The 10,000-nt window shown below is 48.3% G+C and overlaps 1 protein-coding gene across 1 annotated transcript in view; it reads left to right on the top strand.

Moving 5' to 3' along the window:
- The window catches only part of grip1 (glutamate receptor interacting protein 1), a 211,007-nt gene that overhangs the window by 128,502 nt on the left and 72,505 nt on the right, over nucleotides 1-10,000 (top strand). The window contains 1 exon segment of the mRNA XM_042080983.1: nucleotides 381-533. Within this exon segment, the coding sequence (XP_041936917.1) occupies nucleotides 381-533 (153 nt within the window).

Genomic DNA, 10,000 nt, shown 5'->3' with positions numbered 1-10,000 from the left:
ATTTTTTTTAATTTAATTTATATAGTATATTTAGTATTTACTTTTTTGGTTTTCTTATCTTCTACTGTCTCTATTGTACAGTGGAGTTTTGTTATATGTATATACTTATATTTACTCTTTCTGCTGTAAGTGTATGTTGTGTGTGATGTCTGTATGCTACTGAGACCTTGAATTCCCCCTTGGGGATCAATAAAGTATCTTTCTATCTATCTATCAATCTATCTATCAATCTATCTATCTATCTATCTATCTATCTATCTATCTATCTATCTATCTATGTGTGAGTGTGCTCACCACCCAGTTCCTTACCCTGTCTCTGTGTCTCCCCCTCCCCCCTCCCTGCCCCTCCTCTCTCTCTCCTGCCCTGTCCCTCGGGGCAGTTAAGGTCCAGCGGAGCACACGGACGCTTCCTTGGGAGTCCAGTGCCAACAACAACAGCAACTTCCTCCCTTACCAGCACTATAACACCTACCACCCTGACCAGTCCACCCGGAGCCATGCCAAGCAGCAGAAATCCTCTCCAAACAACCCCCGTAAATGCTCCTTTTCCTCTACTCTCCGTCGTCCACTACTGTCCCTCCCCTCTGTCCTCTCTTCCCTCACTCTCTCCTTCCTCCTCTTTTTCATCTTCACTTGCTTTATTTCTTCTTTTCCTCATTTGCCACCATTTGCCTCCTTCTTCTACCTCATCCTGTTCCCATCCTCTAGCCTCATTACCTCTCCTCTTTTCTCCTCTCCTCTCCTCTCCTCACCACCTCTCCTCTTTTCTCCTCTCCTCTAGCCTCATTACCTCTCCTCTTTTCTCCTCTCCTCTCCTCTTTTCTCCTCTCCTCTCCTCCCCTCACTACCTCTCCTCTCCTCTCCTCTCCTCTCCTCACTACCTCTCCTCTTTTCTCCTCTCCTCTCCTCTCCTCACTACCTCTCCTCTTTTCTCCTCATATCTCCCCTCACCACCTCTCCTCTTTTCTCCTCATATCTCCCCTCACCACATCTCCTCTTTTCTCCTCATATCTCTCCTCACCACCTCTCCTCTTTTCTCCTCATATCTCCCCTCACCACACATCTCTACCTCTCCTATCTTATCATCTCTCCTCTTCCTCCCCTTCTCCTCTCTCCCTCTCCTCTCCCTCTCCACCTTCTCCTCTCTTCTCTCTTCTCCCATCTCCTCTTCCTCTTCTCTCTTCTTTCCTGTCCACCTGTTTTCTCTCCCTTCTGCTCTGACATGGGTTTACTAGTCTTTCTTCATCCTCCTTTCCTTTTCTCTCTCCTGGCATTTTCTCTATCCTCCTTTTAAGCTGTCTCATGACCCTTTCTCTCCTACTGGTGTTTTTTCTATCCTCCTTTTAAGCTGTCTCATCACTCTTTCTCTCTCCTGGCGTTTTCTCTATCCTCCTTTTAAGCTGTCTCCCCCTCTGTGTGCTGGTCTGGTGTTCTTCCTCACCCTCCTCTTCCTCTCCTCATTGCTCCTCTCCCTCGCTCTCCTCTTCTTTTCTCACTTCCTCTCTCTCTCACTCCTCCATCCCGCCTTGTCCTCTTCCTCTTCACCCTCCTCATCCTCCTCTTTTCACACCCCCCCCCCCCCCCCCCCCTTCATCCAGTTTTTGCTCTCCTCCTTCTCAGGATTTTTCTTGGTGTAGAATGTGTGGGCTTGCTTTGTTCTTTCCCTTCTCCCTCCCTCTCTCTCTCTCTCTCTCTCTCTCTCTCTCTCTCTCTCTCTCTCTCTCTCTCTCTCTCTCTCTCTCTCTCTCTCTCTCTCTCTCTCTCTCTCTCTCTGTCTCTCTTTCCCTTCTTCTCCTTCTCTCTCTTTCCCTCTCTCTCTCTCCCTCAGAAATATAGAGCAGAACTAAAGTTGGCCTTGGTGTGGGCATTGTCCCTGACAGCCACAGATTACCCACAGCTGGCTCTGCAGCTGCTGCCACTGTCAAATCTCAAATTAGTTATTCATTTATTTACTTTTTTCTGTTAGTCTGTTTATTTATGATTGTGCGTTTGTGTGTGTGTGTTTTCAAGCCATTGATTTCATTATGCGACAGTGGTGGGCGTAGTGGATCATCTCTCTCTCTCTCACTCTCTCTCTCACTCTCTCTCTCTCTCATCTCTCTCCCAGGGCTAAGGTGCAGGGAGGCGATACAGAATGAGCAGAGGGTCAGACGAGAATAGCAGTTCACTGCTCGCTGCTTTTGCAGCCAACCCCCCCCCCCCCCACCACCTCCACTCTTTTTAAAGAAATGGATGGGCATCACTGTTGCCTCTTCACCAAAGCCCTGCTCTCTTTTCTGTCGCTGATTGCAGATTAGCACAACTGGATTACTCTGGTGATAAAGACAAAAGAAAGGGTGAGAGAGAGAGAAAGGGTGAGAGAGAGAGAGAGAGAGAGAGAGCAGGTTAGAGTGCTAACAAATCAACTGTCCACAGTTTTAACTGTGAACTTGTTTCAGCCCACACAAGGTGCTATTGGTATTATTAGCACCCTAGAAGAAAGGGTCTCAGCCTGTTAGTCCAAAGACTATATTTAGCCAGCTTATTTATCACATCTGAGAGAGAGGGAAAGGTGCCAGCAGTAGAGGGGAGGGAAATCATAGTCAGTTGACGCACATCTCCCTTCAGCCCAGTACAGAGTTGTCCACTGACACCCAGACTAAAGTCAAACTCTTCTCTCTGAGCTTTCTGCCATGCTTTCTGGAAAGATCTCAGCTCCAAAATCCAAATCAAGCACCAGGTCCTGCTCCTAAAAAAAAATCAGCAATCATGCCTTGTTCATTAAAAAAGATCCCATCACGGTTCTTAGAAAAGATCTTTGGTACAGCACCATAACCTGAAAGATCCTTAACCAACACAGAGCCCTTTTCTCTCTCTAGAACCACAGGGTTTGGCCAGGGCTCTCCGTGCTTTAGTGTTCTCGGTCATGGTTATCGTAGTTCTCATATGCGTCCAGGTCTGGCTCTAAAGGACGCGGCGAGTCAATTCTAGCCCCCTCACATTAACGCTGTCTGCTCACCAAATGATCCTGCTGGCAGCACCTCTGGGCTCCACGCTGTCGATGGCTATCGATCACCTCGCCTCCAGTTCCCATAATGCCCTTTATTTAGTCAGAATGGACATGATGCAGGACAGGGAGTTAGATGAGTGCAGGTGTATGTCAGTCCTCTCCTTTTTTTTTTCTTTTGTATCTGCCATTCTGCCTCTTTCTCTCTCCCCCTCTCTCTCTATCCCTCTGTAGTCATGAAGTTGTTAGGGTTCAGGAGGTCAGCAGTAATGGCATTGTGTTGTTGTGCATTGACCCTATCAGGCGGTCCTCATTAGTCCCCGTGGTCTGAGAGCTGTGTAAATTGGTCAACATGAGCTTGTCTTGAGCCAGCAGAAAGGTGAGGACCTCCATTTCCCAAGCCTGGAAAAACACATTTCTAGAGCGTTCCCCTCTATTCCCATTCCAGCTATGATCTGGGCAGAAACCATTAAACAATCCTGCTCCTTCCGACCCTGCAATGTGTTATGCGTGAACACCCAATATCCTGCTTACTTAACTGGGGCCACTCCCGTCCCGTATTTGTCTAATGAAGGTCATTTCTACTCCTAAGTCAGATAATTGTGGTCATTTATATGTATCAGAGCGGGTCATTCGTGGGAGTTAGTTCAGAGCAATAGGCTACTCAAATGCATCAGCTTATCAACACTATTACGTCTCCGTGGCAACACTATTACGTCTCCATGGCTGAGACCAGACAGATGCAGTTGTTAAGAGTGTGATGAGTGCTGCTTTGGTCCAGGGGAGCGGAAATGGGAAACACTGCACTCAGTGAGAGAGAGACGCAGTGCAGCTAGCCTGCTGATGTTTGTGTGTGTGTGTGTGTGCGTGTGTGTGTGTGTGTGTGTGTATCCTCCACTCTGGACCTATAAATTCCTCCTCCTGTCCCAACGGCACTATTGATCTCCAGCTCCTCTCTTTCACTCTCTCCATCTCAAGGACAGCAGCTAGTCACACACACACACACTAGTCCAGCAGCAGAAACACTCTAGTCAGCCCTCACTCTCTTTTTTTTCTGTCTGTCTCACTCTCTCCCTCTCTCCACCTTGCCTTTCTCTTCCCTGTTTCTATCTCTCCGAGTTTCTCTCAGTGTCTCCCTCACTCTATCTCTCCTTCTATCTCTCCACTCTGGATTTCTTGTCATCCAATGAGAGAGAGAGAGAGAGAGGTCATGTCTGGTGGCGCCACTCTGCCAATTTCCCCATAATTCGTTCTGGATCCATCCACCGGTGCCTCTCAATCACCGGCCTTTTATCTCTTTCCCCTCCGTCGCTCAGTGTTTCAGACTTCATTTTCTCTCTCTCTCTCTCCCTTGCTCTCTCACTCCCTCCCTCTCTCCCTCCCTCTCTTTCTCATTCTCTGTGACGGAACATTAGTGCCCCTTTTCTCTTTCCCCCCTCGTGTGTGTGTGTGTGTGTGGTGTGTGTGTGTGTGTATGTGTGTGTGTGTGTGTGTGTGTGTGTCCCTCGTTCTCTTTTGGTTTTATCCTCTATTAGGTCCAAGGGCTTCGGGGTTCTTATGTTCTCTTTCACCAGTAAAAAAACATTTAAGTGTGTGTGTGTGTGTGTGTGTGTGTGTGTGTGTGTTTCTTTACTCCTTCTTAGTCTTGTTCTCCCTTTTTCTTCTTCACCCAGTTATATCACTTAACATTTTGCATGCAGACAAAGCCAATTAGCCAGCACTCTATCTCGGCTGGCCTTATTCAATTAGGCCCTGAATCTTTTAGCGTGTATTGCAGGAGCACGAGACAGATAACTGAGTGTCATTTGCTGTCTCTGAGGGGAAGCGCCTGGGATGTTAAGGGGAGAGAGAGAGAGAGAGAGAGGAGAGAGAGGAGAGAGAGAGAGAGAGAGATGGATGGACAGCCTGGTAATGTTTGCATGGACAGAGAGAAAGAAATAACAAAAGAAAGGAAGAGAAAGAGAGGGGGGGGAGACAGAGAGATGGACTGCCAAACCTTTGATTGTGTGCATGGACAGAGATAGAACTAGAGAGAATAGGGCAGAGGAGAGAGAGAGAGAGAGAGAGGGGAGGGAGGGGGAGAGAGAGAGAGAGGGAGAGGGAGAGGGAGAGAGAGAGAGAGAGAGAGAGAGAGAGAGAGAGAGAGAGAGAGGAGAGAGAGAGAGAGAGAGAGAGAAAGTGTTCTCTGTTTCAAAGCGGAGATGCTAGCCTGTCTAATCTGCCCTCTGCACGTGCTCAGTAGCAAGCGAGGCCGTCTGGGCCAAATCAAACACACATTTCAAAGTGAGAGCTGTTTTAGGCAGAGCGGGCAGGATTAACATTCAGTTTTGAGTGTTAGCGAAGAGAGAGCGTTTACACAGCTTGATCAAACACACAGTCACCGGGAGGGTGTGTGTGTCTTTGACACCTTGTTCTTCTTGTAATAGGTTTTTGGGGGGATATCAGATATCAAATAAATATGTGTTGTGGAATGATCAAATGTGTGGTTCAAAGGACAGCCGACTTTGCTATAATCCATATGTAAATAGTTTTTAATCTTATGAAATAATGATGTTCCCATAGTGACATGCCGATATCAGAGACATATGGAGTGCTGGTGGAGCTCTGAGCTGGGCCGCGTGCGAGATGCAGAGTTCACAGTGTGTGTGTGTTTGTGTGGTGTGTGTGCATGCTTGTGTGTTTAAAACAAGTTCTGATGCTATTTGGAGGTGAAATTTTGCCCACACACTTGCGGTCACTGACCTTCTCTTTTTCTCTTGGTCCCCCTCTCCTTTCCTCACGCTCTCTCTCTCTCTCTCTCCTCTCTCTCTCTCTCCTCTCTCTCTCTCTCTCTCTCTCTCTCTCTCTGCCTCTCTCTCTCACACACACACACACACACACACACACACACACACACACACCACACACACACACACACACACACACACACACACACACACACAGCCTGTGTACTCTTCTCAATTACGGCCTCTCTATCTTTTTCTCCCTTGCGTTCTCCCTAACTCTCTTACTTTCTGTCTCTCTTGTGCTCTGTCTAATTCTGTCTCTGAATGATCTGATCTGTCACTCTCCAAGTTATCCTCCTCTCTCTCATCAACCTCTGTATCTCTTGTCCTCTTATACCCACCTCGTTCTCTTTCTTTCTTTCTCTCTTCTCTCTCTCCCCCTCTTCTCTCTTTTTCTCTCTCCCCCTCTTCTCTATTTCTCTCTTCTCTCTATCTCTCTCTCTGTCTCTTCTCTCCCCCCCTTCTCGCTCTCCACTCACGCCTCTCTCTCTTTCTCTCTATCTCTCTCTCTGTCTCTTCCCCCCCCCTTCTCGCTCTCCACTCACGCCTCTCTCTCTTTCTCTCTTTTTCTCTCCCCCCCCCTTCTCGCTCTCCACTCACGCCTCTCTCTCTTTCTCTCTATCTCTCTCTCTGTCTCTCCCCCCCCCCCTTCTCGCTCTCCACTCACACCTCTCTCTCTTTCTCTCCCCCTCTTCTCTCTTTTTCTCCCCCCCCCCTTCTCGCTCTCCACTCACGCCTCTCTCTCTTTCTCTCTATCTCTCTCTCTGTCTCTTCTCCCCCCCCCTTCTTCTCGCTCTCCACTCACGCCTCTCTCTCTTTCTCTCCCCCTCTTCTCTCTTTTTCTCTCCCCCCCCCCTTCTCGCTCTCCACTCACGCCTCTCTCTCTTTCTCTCCCCCTCTTCTCTCTTTTTCTCTCCCCCCCCCTTCTTCTCGCTCTCCACTCACGCCTCTCTCTCTTTCTCTCCCCCTCTTCTCTCTTTTTCTCTCCCCCCCCCCTTCTCGCTCTCCACTCACGCCTCTCTCTCTTTCTCTCCGTCTCTCCCCCTCTTCTCTCTCCCCCCCCCCCCCCCCCTTCTCGCTCTCCACTCACGCCTCTCTCTCTTTCTCTCCTTCTCTCTATGTGCAGCTCTGGGCTCGTCCTTCTCTCCCACCTCCATGAGTGCGTACAGCTGAGCTCGCTGAACATGAGCACGCTGCCCGCGCAACATGTACCCCACCAGCCCCCGCGGAACCATGATGAGGAGGAAACTCAAGAAGAAGGACTACAAGAGCTCCGTGAGTCAACACACACACCACACACACACACACACACACAGACACAGAGACACACAGACACACACACACACACACACACACACACACACCACACACACACACACACACACACTACATTACACTCACATACAGATACAACACACTTATATTCACACTGTACTCTCACTCACACACACACACACACACACACACACACACCACACACACACACACACACACACTTGCACATACACTACACTACACTTACATTCACACTGCATTCTCATGCACACACACAGAGACTCTCTCTCTCTCTCTCCTGTCATATCCCTGTCGCTCACACACACACACACACAGTCCGTCACCCACATGATTTACAGTATGTCTGTGTCTGCCTGCAACTTTAGGAGAAAACACAAGATCTCCCCAAGCTCCTCCCCCCTCCCCTCCTCTCTCCTTCTCTCCACTCTCCTCCTCCCCTCCTCTCTCCTTCTCTCTTCTCCTCCTCTCCTCTCCTCCCCTCCTCTCCTTCTCTCTTCTCCTTCTCTTTCTCCTCTCTCGTCCTCTTCTCCCCTCCTCTCTTCTTCTCTCCTCTCCTCCTTCTTCTCTCCTCCCCTCCCCTCCTCTCCTCCCCTCCTCTCCTCTCTCCTCCCCTCCTCTCCTCTCTCCTTCTCTCCCCCCCTCTCTCCTCCCCTCCTGCATCAGCACTGCTAGCACTTTTTCCCCGTCTTCCATTTTTAAGAATTTTTTCCATTTATCCGAATGGCTGAGGTAAACAAAAATGGCCGTTTAGTATTGATTCCCTGCGGCGGCGGCACTAATGGATAAGCGTCGCTAGCCAGCTAGTAGCAGAGCACACGACAGTGCCTGAGTTATCATAGCACTTTTTACAGCTGCTTATGGCTCACCAGGACAGATTGCAGTAGGTGGGATACACACACACACACACACACACACACACACACACACACAAACACATACACACGAGCAGAGCAGAGGTGTCTAGTCCCAAGTGGTGTGTGTGTCTGTGGGTGTCTCGTAGCGTGCTGACAGCTTACACAGGTGTTGGACGGATGAGCTGTTTGTGTGTGTGTGTCGCTGCCATTGGTGTGTCATAAGGTGTTCTTGGTGAGATGGCTTGATGGGTTTCTTACTCAGTAATAGGTGTGTTTTGGGCATATCAACCTTTAAACCAATGAGAGTGACATCTACCATTCCCTTTAATAGCAAGCAGTGCAACTTCAAACAGCGCATCGGTATTTTAACAGTCAGTTGTGCGTTTGAAGTAACACGCGAGACGTCCGTGTATGCAGTCTAGCCTAGACCTACATGCATGTGCACTCACTTATTATTTGAACTCATGGGCACAGTGAAGCTAATTTCACTGTGGACTCATAATCAACGACAAAACAGTTCTACACAGTTATTACTTTCACTATTGACTAACAAGTGATTAACATGGAAAAAATAGCCTGAAGAAAAGCAAAGCTTGGCGAAAAATTCTCTGTTAGTCAAATACACCCTCTGAGTGCTCTGCCCTCACACGCACACACACACACACACACTCACACACACACACACACACACACACACACACACACACACACACACACACACACACACACCAGCCCTGCCTTGCTCACGACCACGCCAGCTCCCTTTGGGCTCTGAGACGTGGCATGGTTTTTCTATCAGTGTATGTATGCACAGCCTCCTGTCTGTGTGTTTGTGTTTTTGTGTTTTGTGTGTGTGATTGTTTTTGTGCATGGGATTTACATTTGCTTGCACATTTGCTTCAGAGCTGTGTGTGTGTGTGTGTGTGTGTGTGTGTGTGTGTGTGTGTGTGTGTGTGTGTGTGTGGTGTGTGTGTGTGTGTGTGTGTGTGTGAGATTGTGCTCACCTGCAGCGCGGTGCGGGCCGTTTAGTATTCTGCTGCTGTGCGCTGTGCGGTGGAGCGCACTGGAGGAAATCACACCCTCTGGCCAGCCCGTAATTAGATCCTGAAAGATATTTGGCATTGTTCACTCAAGCGCTGCTCCAGCGCCACACTCCACCCCTCGCCTCATGTAATTAGCGTGCCATGTCATATCTACAGAGATAGCAGCCGGGGGGAGGAGAGGTGGTCAAATATATCACAGTAGGATTGGGGGGGGGGGGGGTTCTAATTGTAGGGGTCTTGATATGGTAGACACCTTATGCAAAAATGTAAAGAGGAAACAGGTGCTACAAGGCTGTCTTTTGCCAAGTGCAGCACCGCTAATAGACCTCTAATGGTTTCTGCTGGGTTTTTTTTTCTGTATTCTGTTATTATGATGTTCTGTTCCGTTCTGTGAACAGCTTTTGTCATATTTTTTATGCAGTTGTTTTCCATTCTTCCATAGTAATATTTTTATGCTATTGCTTTCCATTCTTCCATAGTATATTTTTTCTGTTGAAGTATTGGATTAATTTGCTTGTTCAATCTTAGTTGGTTTCTAATCAAAAAGTCAGACACCATGGACCACACTCACACATACACACAAACACACAAGCACACACACACATACACAGAACAATCAAAACAGGTGGGCTGCAAACAGCTACAAAAAACACACACAAAAAAAAAACAATGAAACAGGTGGGCAACAAACAGCTCCAAAATGAGCTCTATTGACCAGAGAAAGTGTTGTTTAAAGCAGAGGCCTCTTGCTGGGTGGCCATTTCGAAAAACAAAACCAATCACACAGGGTACAAGGTGGTGCCAAAGAAAACAACAAACAAATCATCCACCAGCCATTTCCTCTGATGATGCCATGATTTGGGCCAAGCCGCATCGCTCATCTGCTTTAATTGAAAATCGTGTCCAGGTCGGAGGATCAGCTAAAGTGGACACTTCTGAGATTGATTGACAGCGCCGATACGAGGGCTTTTTGTGGTGAAAGAGCCGACCCAGAGGATGGGAGTGTGCATAAGGCGCACACACACACACACCACA

This window comes from Alosa sapidissima, chromosome 23 (genome assembly GCF_018492685.1).
Source record: "Alosa sapidissima isolate fAloSap1 chromosome 23, fAloSap1.pri, whole genome shotgun sequence".
In the NCBI taxonomy this organism is placed as follows: Eukaryota; Metazoa; Chordata; class Actinopteri; order Clupeiformes; family Clupeidae; genus Alosa; species Alosa sapidissima.
Note: the sequence above shows the minus strand (reverse complement) of the source record. Positions and strands in the feature narration are given on the sequence as shown.